The 23,369-nt window shown below is 37.3% G+C and overlaps 1 protein-coding gene across 5 annotated transcripts in view; it reads left to right on the plus strand.

Moving 5' to 3' along the window:
• LCOR (ligand dependent nuclear receptor corepressor) overlaps positions 1–23,369 on the plus strand; it is an 82,132-nt gene that overhangs the window by 26,262 nt on the left and 32,501 nt on the right. For 4 of the 5 annotated variants that reach the window (XM_027672104.1, XM_027672108.1, XM_027672106.1 and 1 more), the window contains exons 2-6: positions 3,979–4,044; positions 4,459–4,538; positions 13,635–13,767; positions 18,166–18,453; positions 21,264–21,357. In XM_027672104.1, the coding sequence (XP_027527905.1) occupies positions 3,979–4,044; positions 4,459–4,538; positions 13,635–13,767; positions 18,166–18,453; positions 21,264–21,357 (661 nt within the window). The remainder of the gene's footprint in view (positions 1–3,978; positions 4,045–4,458; positions 4,539–13,634; positions 13,768–18,165; positions 18,454–21,263; positions 21,358–23,369) is intronic. The other variant, XM_027672105.1, reaches the window with a different exon arrangement.

Here is a 23,369-nt window from a genome sequence, read left to right on the forward strand (position 1 = left end):
ATTCTCTGACCTGCTATAGTAAACTGCTGCCCTGGCTGATACTGATTTAGTCTACTGAGGTTCAGTTTACAAATTGATATTCACAGATTAAATTAATATGCACAGAAAAGGGGTGAGGAGTTGAAAATTAATTATGTTGGTTTTTATTTGCTCCCTTCAGCACCCTTGATATGTTGATTTTTTTTTTTAATTTATTAACAATTTATGTAATAATATATTCAGACCAATTGTTGCCTGTCCTTTTTTTTACTACTCTCAAAATTATTTGTGCCACAAACTTAAAGGCAAGCTTTACTGCTTTGACCAGATACATATGTAGGGCTGAATTGTGCAGTGATTATTCAAAGATATGTTTGAACTGTGCTGTCTTGGTGTGAAAAAAACCAGTGTTTGACATGCTGGGCTCTGTGTCAATGGCACTCCAGAAATGCATCCCTGTCTTCTTCTGAAGATCTTGCATTCTTGTTTTTTATAGTGGAGAATGTGTCTTTGGCTAATCCACATTGCTAGAGATCAGCCAGTAAAGTCCTCTCCTGGACTATTGACTTCTCTAATACTGTTATCTCAAGGAGCCTGGTAGCTACTTAATCATTACAAGTGCTCTCAGTTTTAAGGGAAAAGATGACTTCAGGATCTAACTGGATTTTTTTTTTGCAAACCTTAAGTTAAACTGTTGTGTTAAATTGTTGTCTTAAACTGTTGTGTTAAATTCTTATCTTAAACCATTAGCCATCAAACTACCATTACAGTTTAAATTTATGACAAAATATTTGATTACAGATGGGTAAAAATGCCAAGAAAAGATGAAAATAAAACGACTTAGATGCGGAGACAAAAGTAGTGAAATTTGACCATGCTGAAAACTGCATAGTCAACTCTTTTCTTCTCTTTAGTCTTAATTCCTTTGCTTGCTACTCTTAGCATAAAAATGGCACATACATATTCTGATTTTTGTCACAGATTGGTTTAGGGAATGCTTTACTTGCAGAGCTAACAATTGTGAAATAGGAGTAAGTATGTAACAACTTCTGCATTTAAAAAGTTATTCCACCCTAGCTTCAGTACTAAGGGTTTTCTTTGTTTGTTTTGGGATTTATTTATTTTTTTCTAATTCTTCACTTCCTAGAGAGTCTTCTGGGACACAAAGTTGTTTTACACTTCATAAATGTTGTATGTTTTAAAACATTAAACCTTTTTTTTTCTAAATTCTTACACTAACATCCAAAAGATGTTTTTCATTGTGAAGATCACCCGTAGTATTTGTAAGACTTAGGTTTGTGACTGCTTTAACTGTGAAGAACATATCTGAGAAATCTAAATACTACCAATATTGAAAATCTAATCTGACATATAAATAATATTGATTTCTAGAATACTGTGATCTTCATTCTTTTTCTCTCTTCTGTTATTCCTGCAACTTTTCCACTGGCCCTGCTGTTCAGCTGCTGCGAACTCTCAGACACTGAAATACAGATGATGAAAATATAGAAACTGGAATTTAGCAGAGGCAGCCATGTTAATTTCTGTTCCATTTGAAATGCAGGAAAATATCATCTGCCAAATGGAAAAGGACAATCGGTGGGAAAAGAAATGTTCTTTTCAAGCTTCTAAGAGCAGTGACAATGGAGAGAAAAAATACTATAAAAAGTAGGCAGCTCCTTTTTCAAGATTTTGTTTTCAATGTATTCTGCATGATTAACTGTACACAGTTGCTCTTTTGGAGCCCTGAATGACTGAACACGACATCACAGGGCTTCTACTGCCTTTGCTGCATTTCTCTTTGCATTTGGGGGGAATAGGGCTCAGCTTCATGGCAGTTTTACCAGTCTTTAGTATAATTTTTGAATACATTCATACTTCCCTTATTTGCCTTTTTTAATGTCAAACATTGCACATAAGATGTTCTGCTGTTGCTATGCAACTGCTAAATCCAATATTTAATATTAATAAAACCCAAGTGGCATTAGCATCGCTCAGAACAGTGGGCTAGCAAACTATGATCATACAATATCCAAGCTGTAAAACTTGGCAGGGACTTCAGTGTGCAATTGCATGCATGGCAAACTGTAGGGCAATGAGTCACTGGCAGTTACTATTTTAAGATCGATGAGTTTGAGTAAATTTCTGAGATCTTTTGATTTATTTTTATATATATATATATTAAAAATGTAAGTTTTTAAACAAAAAGATTAAGAATGAGGTTGATTAGCTGTTTTCCTTAAGGTTTCATTTCAGAGTCAAATTCTGAGGGGTCACTACCCATAAAAGAGTCAGCATTATAAACCTATGGGTCAATACCCTGATTCTCCTATTTTTCTTCTAGGTCAGGTTGGTCGGCCCTTTCCCACTGTTCCTGCCACTTCCTGAAGCCTGAATTGGCTTTTTTTGGAGGCAGTGCTACTTCTCTGCCTGACAAGGTGCTGTTGGATGGGATGTTTTTCCAATTTTTCTTCTTCCACCTTGTTTTCTGATTTCTCCCTATTTCTCTTTACTCTTGACTGCTATTTTACCGTCACTCTTTTTTTTTCTTTTTAATCAATTTCTTTTCTTTTTTTTTCCCTCCTTTTTTTTTTTTTTTTGTTCTCCACTCAGTCCTCTCTGAGATTAGACTTTTAGTGTCAGGCTCTGACGGGTGTTAGATCATGGATGGTCTTGTACCCCAGCAATGCTTTGGCCATCTAAGTCATGTTGCAGACTGCAAATTCTGTAGGATCCTGCATCTGACAGCTGGTGGTGTTGGTGCACTGACACGTGCTGACACCCAGAGGGGTGCAATGCTATTTGTCCTTTCCTTCTCAAGATTGCTGTGCAAAACATAACTTTGATATTAGATCTGGATGAAGTCAGAATTATTTTAGAATTACTGATCTTCTACAATGTAATAACTGATTTCCTTCATAGTACGTGATCGTCTAGATTTTGACTGATTTCTTAAAAATAGCTATTTCAGATAGTTTGTCCCCAATTCACCCATGCAAATTTCTCTAAATTTAAAACCATATTTTTCTTTCTTAGTTCTTTTTTTCTGCTGCTTCTTCTGCCCCTCAAAGACCCAGACAAGTAGGAGAAGCTAGGAGCCCCCAAACCTCTATTAAACCTATAAAGCAAAATTATTAAGGGGGGGGAATATAATAAGTTGTGTTGGTCATATTGTGAATACATTTTTATAAGCAGGTGAAATTTGTCTGTCCCCCTTGAAGTAGTCTTAGTACTTTTTATATTCACTCTGCTAACCTGTGTTCTCACAGCATTGGGTAGTTAATAGCTCTGTAGCTTTTTTTACTGCCAGCAGGGGTTTAGTGTAATATTGATTTAACATTTCCCAATAATGGCAGTAATTTTGGTGAAGGTTTTCCCTCTTTTGGAATAAACTCGAATTGGTTACATGTATTTTATGTGAGGCATAAATCATGGCATTGAAGTGAATCGGACTGTGCGTGTCTTAGATGCAGATCTGTGATTGGAATTTCGTTCCTTAGTGACACGGCAATGCTGAATCCCTTTCCTTTTAATTTTCTCTCCTCAAACTTGTGACTCCTCAGGAAACACTGATCTTAATGTTTGCTGAAATTCAGAAAAGTAACTGAATGCCACTGAGATGGAAGAATGTATTTTTTTAATTGGGAAAACATACCTTATTTCAGTTTGGAGACTTAAAATGAGAGTATTTTTGTGTAGAAATTAACTGGTCATGTTGTAGAACATACAGTTTTTTGTGTTCTTTTCGAAATGGTTTATTTCAATGTCATAATGTTCTTTGTTTTTAACCTAGCTATTTACAGAAGTACAGGAGTCGGTGGACTCTGTGCTATGGTTTGTCAGTAGTTCAGTCATCACAATTGACCCATGTATCTTGTAATACTTAGAGAAAGCACGTTGAGCTCTGTTCTTGGAACAGATAAATATAGAACTGCTATTGTGAATATTGTAGTGACGTACTTAATCTAGAAAGCTAACAATTCTTTTATTTGCTTTTAGGGTTTGAAAGTATTCTAGAAGGCCTGTTTGGACCTGGATTATTAAAAGATCTCAGTTTGTTTAAAGGTATTCAATCTCTATGTTTGTATCTTGTTCTGCATTTCTAATGACAGAAGCAGCCCCAGCTCTGCCTCTAGAAAATGTGTGTTACCGTGGTGATTTGTGCTTTTTTTCCCCCTCCCCCAGGCAGTGCTCACAGTTAGTTTCATATTGGCTAAAATTACTAATGAGTGTGCGTTCATCTTTATGTAGCTGGGAGTGTATTTGGCAGTGCTGGGAAAAACAGATTTGTTGTGCAATGATAAAATGTATACAGTTTGGTAATCTGGGGACTTAAAAAATGGCCGATATGAAGCCTGCATCCTCAGAATGCAGGCAAGAATGTTGTGAAACAGGTATTTAATTCGGCATTTCTCTTTTGGCTCCAGTTGTGTCGTGGTTTATGAATATGAAGTAATTTGCTATTCTTCTGATTTACAGACTGTGAGCCTGAAGGTGTTTCTGATTGGTCTTTTGATGAAAATTGTCTTTTCTGCTGCCTGAGAAGAGAAAAAGTGAAGGTAACAATGCAGATGTGTGAAGCTAGTAGTTGTAGGGGAGGGACAAAGGGAGGGAGTTTGCTACTCTGTTAGCTGAATATGGAAAATCTGCAACCTCCTACCCCTTTCCCCTCCTTTGGAAGAAGGTTTTCTGAATTAAAATACGCAAGTTAATGAACAGACCTGCCTCTTTTGTGCAACTTTTTCTTTGTAGTGTGTGATGCAGGTGGTATGTTTTTTTCCCCCTATGTATTGGCCCTTTCTGTACAGTGTTTTTTATTTGTTTGGGGGGGGGGTATTTGAGTTCTTTGTCAGAGATCTTGTTGGGAATCATGAAACCCTTCCTCAGGGAGCCAAACTGTGGCTTGTGCATGTTTACTACAGTCAGACGATGGGCTTATCTTCAATATGGAAATGTGGTTCATTTTAACAACCTAGAGTCTTGTTCTGTATCTGGGAATCCCCTTCCCTGTGGGCCATATCCTTTTATTAAAGGGCTCTCATGTATGGTAGATTCTTTACTGTGCTTGTTCATAACCAAGGCAGAGCCTAAACATGGACAAGTCAGCTTTGCCAACTTAATAAACTTGCAGTTTGTTTTATTAAGGAGATTATAGGTGTATATGAAACAAAAGCTGTCATGCTGTACGTGACTGTTGCTCAGCCCATGTGTTGAAATAATGATTGTTCTATAGCATAGGAAGGAAGGATCATCTGCCTTGGCAAAACTTAATTTACTGGAACTCGTAACTACTACTTTTTCCTGCACAATGTTAAACAACACCAGAGTGGATCTCTATCAACTTAGGAATGAAACAAAAGCACTCTTTCCTCTAATATGTATAGCTGTGTGGCTTGTCCATAAAGGAAGTACCTTGTTGACACTGATACTTGCCATATTGCCAGTTTATTCCTGTTTCTGTATTACAGTTTCTGTTAAGGCATGGGAGGAGGTTTAGGAATGCTTGCATTTAGAATAGATACAAGGCATAATTCCTTCATTGAGGCTGACAGCAGGTAAGATGTGTGTATGCTTGTGGTGTAAGGAGTTCTGTCTTTTGTCTTACCTGATCTCATAAAAGGACAAAATTCAGTGTTTAGCACAGTTCTTGTTAAACCATTGCATTAATGCAGAAAATAATTTTGTAGCGGAGTCAGAGACTGATCATAGTCTGGGAGAATCTGACAGTGTATGGGTAGATCTTGAAAAAGATGGTTTATATCTCAGTCATCCTCATAAGTCCACAATAACTAAAATAAAGCTCTCGAAAATCAGTGATTGTTAGGTGAAGACAAAAACGAAGAGTATGAATGTCCACTGTACAGTGTGCTGATCAGGTACAGTGCCTTGTCCTTTTCAAGCTTCTATGCAACCTTTAGTCAGAAGCTGAGATACCACTTTTTATATTTTCCTCTACTTTGCTGGGTTTTTCTTTCTGGTTTCACAAGTGTAGCCCATAATTGAGTATTACTGAGAAACTGGCAATATATTCCTTATGCAAGTGATAGTTATCATTAATGTTAAGGGTCCTCACACGATTTCCTATTGTACTGTGTGGTGGCTTTTAAATGGGTGAAAGAAAAGATGCAGATGTGGTCACACCTGATGTGCTCCACGATGTTTTGTCATCAGGGGGCGAAGGAGATTTTAGGATTGTGTACAGGCTGATACATAATGCAGAAGGGGTGTACAGCATTGCTGGGGGAAGAGGAAAGAGATTTGTCCTGACCAGGCTGAAGAGAACTGTGAGATAAGACTTCAGAATATGTAGGGGTTTTTTTCTTTTTTTTTTTTTCTTTTTTTTTTTTTTTTTTTTTTTTTTTTTTTTTTTTTGTTTACTGCCCTCCAACCTCTCTGTCAGTTCTGTTGGGTTTGGGGTTTTTAGCTTTTTGGTTTATCTTTTTTTGGTTTGGTTTTTGAGGGAGGAATATGGCTCCTTTTTAGATATAGGGAGTTCTTGTGTGTCAGCTGAGAGAGATGGCAGGGTGGGAGTGCTTCCTTTCTCCTGTGGGTGCAGCAGATTGCTGCACTGCTGGCACTGATGTCATTAGCTTGCAATACAGAGCTAAATAGGATTCTTTCATGAGAGCCTTCAAATAGTGTGAGTTTGACAACATCTTAATATGAATTGAAATATCATAGAATTTTTAGAAAAAAGTTTGTAACTTAATTTGGTATTTAGCCAAATAATGGACATCCTTCAGCTACTGAACTAAATTAGAAATGGTACTAATTTATTTGAAATGTCTTCCATTGAGCATCTGTACTGATATCTGTAACTCTTCTTTTTAGAGAGTTGGAGGATCGCTCTTCTGTAACTGCTAAAACTGTCTGTTCCTGTACATGAAGTGATAGCTGTTGTGCTTTCTCTGCCTTACCCTCTATTCTGCTTTTTTTTTAATTGTTCATCTGCATCCTCTTAAATTTTTAGGAAAAGAACCAGGCAGGGTGCAATGATTTGGGTTTGTGCTTATATACTGCTGAGTTACAGAATTAAAAGGTATGTAATTGATGTTGTAGCCGAGAGCAAGATAGCCACAAACCATGTGGTTGTGGCTGGCCTTTTTTTCCAATGAGTACATCTTTAGCAATACCCATCTAGGATTGGTTGAATAATTAATCAATGTCCTTGATTTTCACCTTTGAGTGACATGTAGGTACCTGGTCTAACAAGTTCAAAACCAATTAAAATCTTCAGGTTTTTTTTCCGGATTTCATTTGCCCTTAAGACTTACCTGTAATGTAGGAGACCAGTAGTTGTGCTTAAGAAAAATTGAGTTCTGGACTGTAGGATGAGAATTGAAGGCCAATATTAGTTTATTGGCAGAGCTGCTTAAAAAACTACATTTGCTCTCCCACTCTTTCAGTGATGTTGGTTCTTGCTTTAACAAGCAGTCAGATTCAATTACACAACTTCTTCAAAGGATGGAGAACCATCTGCTGAAGTATTCTAAAAAGATTAATTTATTTGTAGCAGTAGTTCTACTTGCAAATACTGAGCAAATGCATGCATTTTTTGGCAGTCAAAATACAAGACAGGTTTTGATAGAGAAATAGACTTAAGTGTCTTCATGTCTAAGGGGTAATAAACTACAGACAAAGTAGGGAGCTAACATTTTCCCAGTTGTATTTTTGCTCAAATTCAAAGCGTTATGTGCAATAACATAGAGCTTTTAGAAACTGGATTTTTTTTCTTTCATCACAGAATGCAGAATACAACAATTGTTTCTGTGTGGTATGATCAGAGCATAACTGCTAACCTAAGGAGCTGCTGCCTGGGTGCCTATGTGCAATAAGGCATGGGTACATTGATGGACAAGAAAGTCAAAAAAGGCAGTTAGCATCTCTAGCTGCCTACACGTAGTTAGAGGAAGATCAAGTCCTATGGGACCAAATTTGGTGAATTTGCATTTGGATGATCTGCAAATGTGGTAATTCTCAATTACTTGTGGTCTTTTAGAAGGAAAAGTGATAAAGATTGTGGTATAGAAAAGACTCATCAATTCAGTTGGATTGCACTTTAAGTGTACTTGACTTACCTCTTTTTAATTGTGATTCCTAATTTTCTTTGTGGCTTGTTAGATCTGACAGAGCTATCATTACAGAATAAATCTGTGGCTCCATGTAGAATGTTTCTATCAAATCAGGTAGTCTCTACTGTTGGAGCTCAAGCCTAGTTTAAGAAAGGCCAGAAGAAAGGGAATACTGGAAAATGAATCCTTAAAGAGGATTCAGTTGAGTATATTCAGTTGAGTATGTGGAAAATAAAACACTATTGTCTAAAGTGACATAAAGCAATTTGTATGTATTAAGAGGAAAAAGGAACACACGCACATGAACACACAACTAATCTCATTAGTTGGTGAGAGCAGAACAAGAAGGATAATACTCCTAAGCACATTAACTATTTTATGGATATATTTAAGCTACAAAAATAGCAAGAGAGAAGATGATTTCTAGGAGCATATTCTGGAGTCTTATGATGTTGTTGACAGAAGATTGAATCTGGTCTGCAAAGTGCTATAGAATACTCAGGCTTCAGTGTAAGGACCTCTCACAATTCTTTCATTTGTGAAGTGTGATAGGGTACAGCATGTGAAGGAGTTCTTTTAAAATTCAAAGTTACTCTGATATGATTTGGATATTTTTAAAAGCTTGTAAGTCATTGCTTTACGCAGACATCTAAAAGGTAATATGTCATTATTTGATTATGATTAGTCATAATAAAAGTCTCTGAATCTGGTGGCCTTTCACTGTAGAGGAGCATAAACAATAAGATGTGAACTGTGGTAAGTGTCTGAATAATTCTGAAGTTGCCATTATCATCTAAAGCATTAACTTGTAGAATAAGACGGCAAAGGAAATATCTGAAAATTGGTTGAAGTTGCTGAACTCTTAGAACTTTTGATGGCTTTAGAATGTGTTTAAACTGTGTACGGAGATCCTCAGTGTGCTGGAACGTGCTCTAAAACATTTTTAATGGATTTCATCACTTAAAAAACTCAAGCATTTAGACTGTCAATTTTGTACTATGTGGTTTTAAAATAATTTGATATGGAGGCTAAAACCTGAAGAGGCTGTTTGTGATAATCTCCAGCTGTGTTTAGTAGTAATGCGGGGTTTCAGTTTTATTGGCGTGTAAATGTTAATGTAAGCATATTGTGTTTCCACTGATTTATTTTTTCTCCCCCTAATATAGATAATAAATGATATTCAACAGTCAAGATAAATTTGTTTTGAATTTGATAAATCTGACATCAGTCATCTTCATATAAAAATATGTACGTTAAGTAAGTGAGGGGGGTCTTAAAACTAATAAAACCATCTGAATTTTTATTAATGCTAAGCTGGGAGCAGTTGTAGGTGCTTTAAAGGACATGCTCAGAATTGAAAATGATCTCGATAAATTTGAGAAACAGGATAGACAGACTTGTGTTATCAAGTCACAAGTTACACATGTCTGAAAAGTGATAGGATTGTAAAATGGTAAACTATTTTGGGGACTATGTCAAGAGAGGCATTTGTCTCAATACGTGCAGAGAAAAACCTAAATGCTGGTGAAGCCTCACCTGACTGTAGCTTTTTGAGAGATGTGAGCAAACCAAGTAGCGCTGAAATGAAAGCAGCAAGAATGACTTGGTCTTGCAGATAGAAGGAAAGAAGAGTCTCTGCTGCCCTTAAAGCTTGTCTACAGAAAATAGTCGATTATTTTCCTTTTCACAGGTTAAGAATTAAAAAGGCTATACAGTCTTAAGAAAAATTAAGTGTTGGAGAAGACAGCCTAGGGATGCTGAAACATTCCTTTCTTACTCAGTGTTCCTAATCTTGCCTTCTGGGGGTGGGGGGTAAGGATATGGTGGGAGTCTGGATTGTATCCCTAGGGTCCATAGGTTGACCGGTCAACCGTGGGTGGTCTGTGGGAAGCCTCCCTCCTTTTTTTCTGCAAAGATGGATAGGAATTATCTTGTACTGTTCTAGCTTCTGGACTCTTCCCACTTCATCTGTGTGAGTCCTGTGGCTTAAACATGAAATGCTGTATCCATATCTGCACAACAACAGTGTGTATCGTACCTTTCTCTTGTGTCAGCAGTTTAGCTTTTGGAATTGCTGTATCAACATTTCCTACAAGGAGGGTCTCGGTGAACATCGAGCACTAGTGCTGACAGGGCTGGGCTGCCCAGGATTAGGTGGTCTCTCAAGGTTGTGCACTGACCTTGCATTTTGAAAACCTGAGCTCTGTATTTCAAAGGATCTTTGACTTAATTACATAGTTATACTGTTTATCTTAGCATACAAAAAGAGCTTTAGCCCTTAGGGAGCATGTGCAAACCACTCCAGGTGTCTTTCTCTGAGGGTATGTTGTTTAGTATAGTGATACTGCACGTTAGCTGGTGGGATTCTTCCCACCTGAAGGGAAGCACAAAGAGAATAGAATGAATCCTGTGTTATAAATAATATGTAAAAGTAACTGATTGGTTACAAATATCCTGGAAAAAAACCCAAATGACAATGCTATCTAAATATTAATAGGTTTTTCTTCTTCCTACTATTGCTGCTGAAAACCTTGGTGTGATTCAGGACTGTAGAGTGAGAGGGTAAGCCTGAAATGTTGTTCCAAATAATGGTTATTGGGAAGAAACGCTGGAAAATGTAAAAAGAAAAAAAACACAACCACAAACCAACCAACCACACACCCCCAAATCAAACAAAAAAAGCCCCACTCTTGGAATTTGACTTTGAATAGCAATCACAATCAAATGCTTAGTGTGAAAACTTGAATTTTCCTTCCAGGGGTGAACAAACTGCAAAGATTACTGGAATAATTGTGATACAATGGATAAGAAAATAATAAAAAAATCCAATCAGCAGAAACATTTCCAGTATATTTTGTCTCATGTAGTCAGTGCTGTATTGCAGATGCCAGAAGATGCCGAAGATTATTTTTTTTCTATGTGCAAGGTTAAATCTGACTCTTTTATATTACTGTGTTTCTTTATGTTTTGATGTCTTAGCATGGACACTGATAAAAACAATATATGCAAGGAGATGCTCTGTAGTTTGAGGGATAGTAACTAAACACTGCCATTTTCTTGCTATTCCCCTCCTCTCCTGAATGCAGATCAAGTGTTCCTTTATTCAGCTGTTCACCAGTGTAAACCACTTACAATTTTTTTTTTGGTTGATCCCTTTTTCTTCATTTCTTCTCTGTGAAGAAAATGTACAGCTTTAGTTAGCCTTGTTAGATTAAATTGTACTCTTCTTACATTGCCTTTATGTGAGTAATATAAAGTACACTTGTTTGTGGTGAGCTGTGGTGCCACTGGACTGTGTTTCCACCAAGTTACTGGGCCAGGATTTACTGTGTATTGTCTTAGTTGCAAAACATACTAGGAAGATTTGAAATGCATTTTGTTGGCCGAGGCTTATTTTTATTTTAGGCTTCTTTCAGAGCTGTAGTCTGTTAAAGGGCAGGGTGTCAGATCAGGTTGAAGGCATAATGTTTCCTTCAATTCTGAATTCTCTGTTTGTCCTTTGAATTAAAATAAAGTTTTTTGCAATGGCTCATGGGACTTTAGCTAGAGGATGCCAATTAACTCTAATGGATCTTATCTAGCTGAATCTCTGTGCATCAGTTTGCAGAGTTTCCTTTTAAAGCAAAACTTCTGTAAAGGCTTAGATATTTCAGTGATTGCTACAACACTTCTATATGCCTAGATTACTTCTGTTATTAGTTAATTTGCACACGTGTCTGCTTTTTATACAAATTGATAAGCTGAGTTTGCAGTTATCCTGATAATGCCTAAAAGATAATGTAGCTCATCTTGGACTGTCTGTCAGTAACTAAGACAAATCCTGCAATAAGCTTTGCCAGATGCAGCAACACAGTTTCAAAAAGAGAATACAAGTATGTTCTGTGAAGTCTCCCCTGAATCGTAACTCTCAAAAAATATTTGTCTTATTATCCACAAATATTTTTATTGTGCAATCCTGTGCAGATATTTCACATATTTAAGTATCATAAAAGTACAACTGCATTTTCAGGGTGTTCATAAAATGCCAGTGAACTGTGGGAGCACTGGGATGCCTGGCACAGAGGTGAACACTTCTGTTCTGGCTAATCCATCGGTTCAAATTCGTATGAAAGAATTAAAGAATAAAGAATAAAGAAGCGTCTCTCTTCTATGGGAGCAAGCAAGTTTGAATCTCTCTGGTATGGAACAAAGCATCAGCCACTTTGTGAGGTCTTCTCTTCCGCAGGCTCTTACCTTCATAACATCAAATGTGGTTTTCCTCACCTGTCGCCTCCCTCGTCACATGCTCCTCATCTTTTTATTTGGCAGAAGATGCTGCTTTGTCTCTGTACCCTGTCTGAATAGTATCTCCCTTTGCTTTTGATAGAGAGCTTTTGGAAGCTGTTGAATTACAAATATGATGTGAGAGCCCATGTTGTTGAGGCCAGAGTCCACATCGTTTCATATTATTACCCTTTGCACGTAGTTCACGTGACTGCTGTGTTTGTTAATTTACTATGGGCTGGCTATCTAACCTTGCTTCATGAAACCTCTTGAAGTTGAGACAACACAAACTTAAGAATTACTTATTTTGTCATTTATTGTGATTTATAAATGAATTGCCAGTTCTTTCCTTCCCTTCTAGTCCCACAAGGATATGAATCTGAAATAAACTTACACAGTAGAGGCCAAAAAACAGATGCAGCCTAGATATTATGGTAACTGATACTTTGTAAAGGTTAACAAAACAAAACACTCCCTAAACTCAAAGAGTGGTTGTGTATGCATTCCTGCAGTAGGTAAATACAGGTAACTTTAATATAGCTTAAAATGAAAGTGGAGGGAGAGGGACAAAAAAGGGATTGTTCTCCTGAGTAGGAGCAAGTCATCAAACTGAATGAAATAAGAAAAGGGGTGTGTATTTGGGGGAGGAATCCAGGTGTTTAGATTTTGTAGTTTTGTAACCTTTCCTTCTGGTTTCTTGAGCATATTTAAAATGAGTGATTTATCCTGGCATCTCACACATTTAATTATCCTAGTTTAAAAATATTGGAGATAACTCAGTTGTTTCCCATTGTAAGAGAGAGAATGAATTTTAATTAATTGTAGGTGTTGTAACAGCTAACTTGAGTTTATTTCACTTAAAAGTGGCTACTACTGAGCCTCTTCACAAAAGGACCTGTTTGTTGATAATGCCTGGTCATTTTTTGCTCAGTTGCATGAACACTGTGTAGAGTAAGGAGAACTACCTGTGTTTTACCTTCAATAGTTATTTCTTGGATCTAAAAGTAACAGCCAAAGAACAAGTGCTAGATATGAGATTTGCAGCCAAATGTTGTAAAACATCTAAGTTGTCTTCTTTATACTAGGCTCTTATTTCCCGTAATGTTATCAAAACTTACAGGCTTCTGCTGCATTTACAACAAGAAAACAGGACAAAGTACAATGTTCTGAAGCAGTCAAAAAACAAGTTGTGGTTTCAATAGATTCAACTCTGTGCTGAGTACCTAAAAAAGTTTTGAATTTAGTAAAATATTTAATGCCTAAGGAACTTTATTAATTTTGGAGTCAGGAAGATCTTACAAATATTAAATATCTTTGCAGGAACACTTAGTCAGTCTGGATGAGCCAGCCTCGGAAGCTGGACAAGAAGCTCTGCTTAGACAAGAGCAAGCAAAAATCATTCGTTTTGAAAGGCAAGCGGAAGAGTTCCTCAATGCAGTCTTTTACAGAAAAGGTTAGTTTTAATGGGGGGAGGGGGGAATAGTGTCTCTTGTGGTCTTTTTGCATGCAATGCAGTTATCAAAGATCTGATGTTCAAGTTGTCACTGTATGCTCGGTATTTTTCAATTGTCTTCTTTATATGTATTTATTAAGAGTAAAAATTGACTCTCAAGTAATGTAGCAATACAAGTGTGGGCTTGGGACTGAGGATGAGAGTATAACATATTTAACCCTAAACCAGATCTCTCCATGAGAACACTGGTGTTTTCACTTTTGGAGAGATGACTCAGTTCTTACCCAGCAGAACTGTTCCCCTGAACCAATGTTTAGGTGAGTGGGCTGTTTAGAAGTAAGGTCAAGTGGCAGTGGTGGTAGTAGGTGGGTAATTTTTTTTTTAAAATATTTATTTTATATTAATGGAATGTGTACTAATGCAGTTTTTCTTAAAGGTCATCAGTCTTCTCACTATGGGTAGTGATTTCCCACCCTATCACCATCAATTTACGGTATAAAAATTGTTGGAATAGTGCTAAGGGGGATATATGAAGAATTCAAAATGTGATCAGCAAAAGAATTGGAAAATCTGTGCTGTAGAATATGCTGAAAACAATAACAGCAGCTCAATGCTAGAAAATACCAAAAATATATTCTGGAGAGTTGTCACTTAAACTATGCTCTTAGGACAGCAAAAACTCATTTCACTCTTTTCTACAAATCTGAGAAATGGGAATCCAGAGGTTGCTTCCAAATGCATCTTGAATGAAAGTACATTGTACTTATCAGTCTAACCCATGTGTGAGAAAATCTGCCAAATCAGTAATTCCAACCTATCTGCTGGGGGACAATGCAAGGCTTCAGTTTAACAAATTAGAAATTACTGTAGCCAGTCCTCAGCCCTTCCTCCCAGTGACCAAAATATTTAAAGGTGTTTTAAGTAGATAACAGTATCTTAGCCTTTCTTTTATGACTCAAATGAATAAATACAAGCTATAAATTATGATGCTTCTATACTTTTTGCAATACATGCAGGATGGTAGGGAAGGATAGTTACCGCATTACTACTGATAGTTCAGATAATGCCTTTATTCCAAGGCTTCCTTTTCAAGTTTGGGGTTTTTTTTCTTTTAAGGTAAATGTTTCCTTTTGCTTTTAAATTTATCCCATCTCTCTTTAAATCCAGAAGGAATCTAAGAAAACTAAAATCTAGAGAAAATACAGGTTTTTTTCATATTACTCCTTCTGGTGAGGAAAACGAAGGGCACTTCCATCACTTCGAGATTGTTTATAAAAGACTTAATTCCTTTAACATTGAGCTTAACTTTTTACTTATGATGTGTGTGTGTGTGTCTTCTAGGAAAGTGTATGCTTTTCTAATTTGTTGGGAAACTAGTGGCAGATATTGCAGTGTGCTAATGAGGGGTATAATACTCTGTCCATGGCCAGATACATGGAATGAAGATAATAAACCATGTCAGATGTCTAAGGAATGTTTAAGAATTTTTTTTAATATACTCTTGTTTTCCTTCCTCTGGCAAAACTATGCTTGGTGCAAGAGTAATAAGGGAGGGGTAGAAGCCTGGCAGGAAGTCAGTTCTGAATCCTCAATGCATTGTTGTCAAGCTTGTCTGTATTTAAATTGCTTGAAATCTAACTCATGCCACTGCCGTAAGATCCCCAGGCACTGTCATACCAAAGAGGGCACAAAGAATTGCAGAACTCTGACGTTCCTACAGTGTTCAGAGATGCTGAGCTCTCCTGGCTTTGTGCCAGCAATTAGTTCTTTTCTTCTTTCCATCCTCACTGCCAGTAACATTTGAGACATGGATTTTGTAGCCCAGGCAGATCAGGGAAAATGCAGATGTCCTGTGAACAGGTGCCTGTTGTATGTTGAGGCCACACATTCATGTACTGAACATAAATAAGTAATTAGCAAGATCAGCAAACTTTTTGAACAGGTTTAATGTCCATTAATCTTACATCCTTTCTCTGAAATTTGTGTCTATGCCACCCTGACTCAGTAATGCTTCCTTCAAATGTTCGTGTTTTCTAATGAAAGGAGGGTGGTAGAACTTAGTTGTCTGTTACCTTTACTTTGTAGCAGGACAGGACCTTTTTCTGGTTAATGAAATCATACCTTTTTTTGTTCGATACTGCTCTTTAAAGATTTCAGTGTAAAAATACACAAAAGCTACTTAGGCTTTAAAGCTCAGAGGTGCTGCTTTAGACTATAGCTGATAAATATTTGCTGTATTTTTTCTTCTCTGAGAATTTCCATGTTTTAGTTAATTTTAGTTTTGTTTTTGTTTTTGTTTTTGTTTTTTTTAAAAAAACCTAGACAGGAGTCAAGATAAACGTCTGGTTGATTTCAAGAGGTGCTGCAGGGGCACCAGCTCATATTTTCCACTCATTTTTTTAACAGCTTTAATCCTTAACATTCAGGCTTTCTATTAAGCAAGAAGTCTTTAATGTAACTAGGTAACTATTCCTCTGCTTGAAAATGCAGTTTTGTGTCCTGAACTAGTGAGTTTATCTTGAGCAGCACTAGAAAGTGTCATTCTGGGCTGATTCTTTGAAGTTACAGATTACGAAGGTGCATGGCTGTAGACATTTACACACCCAGAAATAACATATTATATATATGTTCAGCTGCAAGCATTAATGAATTGAACATATAAACATGGTGCACAGTAAAGGCCTGATTCTTCATTCAGAAAACACAGGTGCCATGGAGCTCTGCATTCCTGCCAGCCCCACTTGTATATGCTACAAGCACACGTCAAACGGTGTCACACAAATTAGTGTGATCATGCCATCAATTTGTGTCCCTCTGGGCCTCCCTAGAACCTTTTTATGTCCTTCAGCTGTTTATAGTGAAGAGGCTAGGAAGTGGAAGAAATGTCACCATAGCAGAACAAAGCCTCCACTCTTTTCCAGGCTGGTGTCCTTGTGGGCCATTTGGGAAGGAAGTGAGACTATAAATGTACCAAAATTTAAGTTTGGCTCATTTCTTGGTGTCATCTTAAAATAGTAGTATCTCATACTTAGCAAAAATAAAACATCCTGTAGATTTTACAAGAAAATGGTTACATATTTACATAAATGTCCTGGAAGTTTGCAGTTATTATGCTGCTATGAGAGTATACATAGTGACTGTATAAGGTCTTAGGTGTAGAAAGTTGTGCTTAACAGGAAGGAATTTGGGCTTGATGAATGTTTAAAGCTCAATATGGTTTTTCATCAAGAAACACCGTGGCTGCTGCTCTCTGTTTTGTGGGCAGCCCTGCTCAAACCTTCATGTCAGTCATCTCTTACACATACGTTAAAGCTGGTTTGTTGGATTGATGCACTTTTGTAAAAAATGGTGGCAAAAGGCAAATCTAACACTGTAATGTCCCACAGAAGATTTTGCTAATGCATCTAATAGTTCAATCTCAATAGATTGCCTTTCAACCTGGGCAATTTCTTTTTAAAGAGGAAGTAAACACTTCTCTATTGTTCCCTTTTAAGAGCTGCTTTTAAAGATTTGGCCAGAGAACACAATCAATGTTTGAAGCGAAGTGGTAGGGCTTAGTTTCTGTGATTTAGGAGTTAGACATTTGCCTTCACATCATGGATTAATACTGGTCTAAAATACTGATTTTTTTGTCTATAAATTTTAGCTGCCCACACTCCCAAATACCTTTGTATTTATACACTATTTCATATAAATAAATTGGAATCTCTACCTGTTCCATTTCACATTACTTACTAATAGATTTAGCAACTCTTCTAGAAATCTAATTACTTTTCATGTGACACATCTTGGGTTTTTGTGTATTTGCAAGTTCCTTGGGTAGTCCCTGATGGTGCATTGATTAACGTGGTAGAAATGTCAAAAGGAATAGATAGAATGAGATGGAAGACACTTGAACGTCTGATCTTCATGTGAATTATTTTGGATGATCAGAACTGTAGGGCTTTAATTCTCAGTAGACTTGTAGGGGACTGCTGCAACGTTTTCCCCTTGTGTAGCTGCAGGTAAGTTGCTCAGTTCTTGCACTGAATAACCTGTTCAATATTTTTGGAATGGGCTTCATTACTTGGTACTTTTGTTCATGGGTCTAGCTCTCCTTTCCATTTCTATACCTCTTAAAGGTCTGGTTGAATATATCTGTATGTGAAAACAAAAGATAAGATTGCATATTTCTTTCAGGAAACTTTTTGAAACCTTTCTTTTTTGAAAGGCTATACCAGAATTAGCAATGGTTCTTGTTCAGGTATTCTAAGACATAAGTATGTTTTTTACAGAAACTATCTTTGGCTTTTATTTTTTTTCCCCTGGATTTTTTTTTTTGGGGTAAATAAACTGACTTAATATAAAAACTGTTTTACTTAAAGTGCTTCCTTTAAAAGAAATCTCTAATATTTGCAGACAGTCCTAGGGTCTCTGACCCCAATATTCCCCTAGTGGCCCGTGAGATCATGCAGCGAATGATCCGACAGTTTGCTGCTGAATATACCTCAAAAAATAGCTCTACTCAGGACTCCAGCCAGCCCAATAGCACAAAGAACCAAAGCCTGCTGAAAGCATCTCTGGTCGCCTCCTCTCCCACGGCTGCAACTGCTCAGAACCCTGTGCTCAGCAAACTGCTCATGGCTGACCAAGACTCACCTCTGGACCTTACTGTCAGAAAGTCTCAGTCAGAACCTAGTGAACAAGGTAGGACTCTTACCAGTGTCTTGCATCCTACGGCAATCCACTAATGGCATTCTTGTTGCAAATCCAGACAGAAGGCTGCACTTTTGCATAAAATGTAAAGTGGAAAAGCAGTAGATGTTTTTGTAGTAAAATAATGACTGCGTAGATGTGGCGCAAGAGAAGAGACTTTTTGAAAGAATGTAGGCCCATAGACACGAGTGATTCTTCTGAAGAAGGGCAAAGGGGATGGACATGCTCCAAACTCAGGATAAATGTGCTGGAAGCTCTAAAAAACAGTCTGCCAAAATAGACTGTATGCTTGCTGGTAAGACTAGTTCATGTGGTCATGAAAACTATAATGTTGTCTCTTCTCTGAAGATCAGTACATACTCTGACTGAAGGGCTGATTTATTTTCTTTCTGGTCATGGTGTGAGAAGAGTATCTTTTAAAAGTCTGTGAGAAATTGCTTTGTGAAGGCTGTAAAAATGATACCCATGAACTGCACTAAACTTCCAGGTTTGTGTGCTTGGAAGAAATGTCTCTTTCCTACCTTAAAAATAGACTTGTTCTGCAGAGCACAGATTGAATAACTTGTAACAGTGTTTCAGAGCTTATTTTAATTCAAAAACCTTGCTTTCCATCAGAAATTTTTTTTTTTGCAAGCAAATTCTGTGAGTGATATAGTATGTGAACTTTTTTTTCTGAAACTGTTGAACAGAGGTTATCTTAAGTGTATCCTACTGATAGGATTAAAATTAGCCCCTTTACCCTTCTTTAGAAATGTGTTAGTGCCTGAAGTCCTTCTATCACAGTAGGTTGTCCATCTGCAAGTGGAAATGGTGCCTTAAGAAAAAAAAAAAGGCCTTTTGCTATCCCTTTATTCTTTGAACTTGGGGGCTAACTTTGTGTCCAACAATATGCAACCTGGGCATCTGGACATTGCTCTTACAGCACTTACTGAAAGCTGTCATGACATTTCAGTTACAAACTGCAGTGGAGGGTCGAATGTTGTCTCTCTTGAAGTGAGGAGCTGTACAGTTAGCTGATAGGCATTTGTTTCTAGCTAACTTCATTATAAATGCATTTCATGAGTGTGTTTCGCATATATGTTTATAAATGTTAAACTGTTCTCATTGTGAAACTTTGTCCTGAAAGAGAGGGAGAGAATCAATTTTGCTTTTGTTCCTTTTTAATTAGAGGATGGTATGATGAAGAAAGCATGTACATGAACTGTTCTTTAGCTACCATGTGATGGAAAAAGCTGTAAGATAATTTATAATGCTTGTAACACTTGTTATGGAATTAGAACATGTGCATATTGACTTATACAGTAATCTGTTTGCTGATGTAATTTTTGTTTCCAATTTACATTTAATGTAATTGGAAAGAGATTTTGCCAAACTTGTTAATGAGAGATTTCAGAGGCTGTCATGAAAGACTGCTAGTGATGCTTTGTGTTACATTTTGTTCTAGTGAGTTGAGAGGAACCCAGCTAGTTGTACACTTCTCTGTGGGTATGAGGCCGGTCCTGCTTGGCCTCAGAGACTTGTAGGTGATACTGACCGCTCTGATGGAGGAAGAGTGGATGCAAGTGCCTGTGGCAGCAGCCTGTGCTTTTCAGTGTAGCCACTTGAAAAGGAGGTGCTACTTGATCCAGTCTCTGTATCTTGTGCCTGCATAAGTGTTGTTCAAAAAGAAGATTGAATTTTCTGCTTGCTTAAGTTTGGGTTATGGTGTGTTCCCAAATGCAGTGGGTGGAACAGCTTTCCGTAAGTTAATTCTAGTTCACTGTTTATCATGTTTTTTTCTCCATATGTCAAATGAGAACTTTGAGCAATCTGAAAGCCGTCGTACATTGTTCTTGTGTTGAGTGGTATTTACTTGATTAGATGGAATGAGCAATGAGCTCTGAAACGTCTCGAGTTTACCTTGCCAACAGGTTTCATTTCTTTTTGCCTCACAAATTCCTCGTTTCAAAGTTTCCAGGAACTTCAGATGGCTGGGCTGCTTTTATGAAAATGTTGCCCTTATTTAAAATGACCAGAATTTCAAGCTGCTTCAGTGCAGTAGGAGAAAGGCTTTTCTGGCAAAAAGCACTCCCTTTTCTGGTGCCTAGAAATGCAGAGTTTATGTAAGGGTTTGCAGAGGAACATGGGTGAGTGTGAGGAAGTGCCATTAGAGAGTGGAGGAAGGAGTCTAGCAGGAAAGACAATTTGGTATAAGGAAGAGAGGGAATAAAATGACACAATAGAGGGGGAGAGACAGCAGCTTTGCCAGTAAGGACCCATTGGAGACATGGGGAAAAAAAGATGAAGCTGGCTGCCAGGTGAGGAGGAATCTCACAGCTTGTGTTCACTTGAAAGTGAGTTTCCAATACAAAATTGCCAGTTAATTTTCCTACAAGAGATTTGGATTGAAAAAATAGAATTCAAATACTGGCTTACAGCTCCCCTTCAAGGGGTAAAATATCTCAGGAATTTGAAGATTGTCTCATTTTTGGACCACTGAGAGTTAATTATGCAATTAGCTCTGTTGTATCCTGAACTGTCATTTGTAGGTAATTTTTTAAGCTATGTCTCTTGTAACAGATGCACTTTTAATTTTGTTAATTTTTGTTGTGATTTCTGAAGGCTGTGTTGAAGTCACATGTAAACCATGTTGCAAACAAATCTGACCCTTATTTTGTTTAAAAATATAATAAAACAAAAAATGCTGTGTGCTAAATATGACTTTAGCTCAAAAGACTTGTTTTGTCTTTTCAGCTAAAGACAAGATCAGCATGGCTGATCCTGTTTCTTCAAACACTGAAGTCATTCTTTTGTCTCTACAGACGGTGTGCTTGATTTATCCACTAAGAAGAGTCCTTGTGCTGGCAGCACCTCTCTGAGTCACTCTCCAGGGTGCTCCAGTACTTCGGGAAATGGGTAAGAGAAAGCAACTTACTATGACCTCTCAAAACTGTTGTGGGGTTTTTTTTGTTTTGTTTTTTTTTTTAACTAAAAATGTGTGCTTACCTCCTGTTAATTTTAACTTACTTTAGGTGTTAACCCTTTGGAGTAATGTGTTTTTCAACTTGTACCTTTGGCAAATACCTTCACCCCACCTGCCAAATAAGAGTTGTTGCAAATTGAGACAGGTTTAACTTGCAGTTAAGAACACTAATATCTGTTATTTTGGCCAATTTGGTGCTTAGCCACAGATCTTTCTATTAGCTGTTTCTTGGGTTTAGTGATAAGTGATTTCCATGGAGATATAAGATCAGTTAAATGCATGAAGAGTCTTAGAGTCTTTGCAATATATTTAGACTGCATTTCACTTAGGGGAATGTTAGCTAACAAGAAAGTTTATTTAAGGGTAACAATAATTTGGGTGATGAACCATGCTGAATTAGATTTAAATCACTGCATGATTTCTGTTAATATTTCCTAGCATAAACCAACAACTTAAAAAAAAGGAAAGGGTCTGGGGCAGGGAGTCTGGTAATTCAGAAAACTTTAAATATAGCTCTTTGGATTTGCAATTGTACTCTAGCACTGAACAAGTTGGTTTTTTTTTAATAATCACGTACTCTTGCCTAATCAGTTCAAGGTGTGAAACAATGTTAAATTAAAAAAAATCTTTAGGTTTCATATTTCTAATGGTCACCATTTGCATACATTTAGAAACCCTTTATTCTTAGTTAGGATCGAGTTAATTGTACTGGAGAGGCTGACTGGGAGTATGAGGGATTTTGGGTATTAATGGGAGAATTTTATCTTGAAGCTCCTGTGAACAAGTAATTTTTTTAGTGAAGTACAGAAACAGCGTATGGTTTAAAGTGCTATTTAATTGCTGGATTTAGCTTTATAATAGCCTTTGAAAAACTTGAAAATCTAACAACCCACTACCACCACCAATCCCATGTACTGCTAACATCTGACTGAATTTTTGCATTTCTCTTTGGAAAAATATTACTGTCTCAGATTTCTCCCTTCAAGATTACTTTTCCATTTAATATTTCTATTAATAAAATACTTCAAACCTTGTTTGATACTTTTTCACAAGTCTTTAGCATAAGCCTTCTCCACTAGCTCTTCACTTTCAATCCTGGACAGGTTATTTCCAGCTTTATTTTCCTAGGAAGGCAGCAGAAGCCACTGGGGCTCTGTACTGTTTGTTCCCTTGTTTGTGGATCAAGTGAGGGCCAAAGTCCAACACACAGGGATGGCAGGGCCAGCATCTGGCACTGTCCTGCTCAGTTCTATGGGTCCAGAGAGGATGTGGCATACTGGCACCTGTGGTTACTTGTGCAGGTGTGTGGTACATGAGGTTGGCTGCAGTTTGTTTAGCATCAATGAAGTCAGATGTAACCCTCTATTAACTGTCAGTATGACCATTATTTAGGTGTAGAATCACTGGTGCACACTGTGATGCTGATACATGCTGTAGAAGGGGCAGAGAATGCACATTGCTTGAGAGGGTTCTCTGGAATTGGAAACTTTCACTCATTTCTCTGGATTTTGTTCTGAATCCTTGTGGACTCTTGTTATGCACTTTATCTATGACTTGTTGCATCCTGAAGAGAAGCGAGCAGCATATGTATCAAGCACTCTGTATGTTACGTGCCAGGTCCTTTCAGTGGTTGTGTTTTCTTTAAAGACTTTTTTTAATCCCAGTGTGATATTAAAAATAATAATGTAGCTTTTCAGTAGTACGTATCCTATCCTTAAATAATGCTGACTTAGCCAGAGGGCTTTACACCAGTATAGTGTCCCAGAGCATTAAAATAGATTCTTTGTTAATCTGTGTGTTGAACATGGAGAAATTTGGAGGTGGATTTTGAGCCTTAGTTATTACAGGGGGCTAAGCAAGCAAAGCATTAAAAAAGATGTGATTCTCTTCAGCAGTACTTTGTTTCATAGAAAGAACTCTTGTGATGAAAGGAAAATGGTAAAAA

This window comes from Neopelma chrysocephalum, unplaced genomic scaffold (genome assembly GCF_003984885.1).
Source record: "Neopelma chrysocephalum unplaced genomic scaffold, ASM398488v2 Primary Assembly neopelma1_97390, whole genome shotgun sequence".
Lineage (NCBI taxonomy): Eukaryota > Metazoa > Chordata > Aves > Passeriformes > Pipridae > Neopelma > Neopelma chrysocephalum.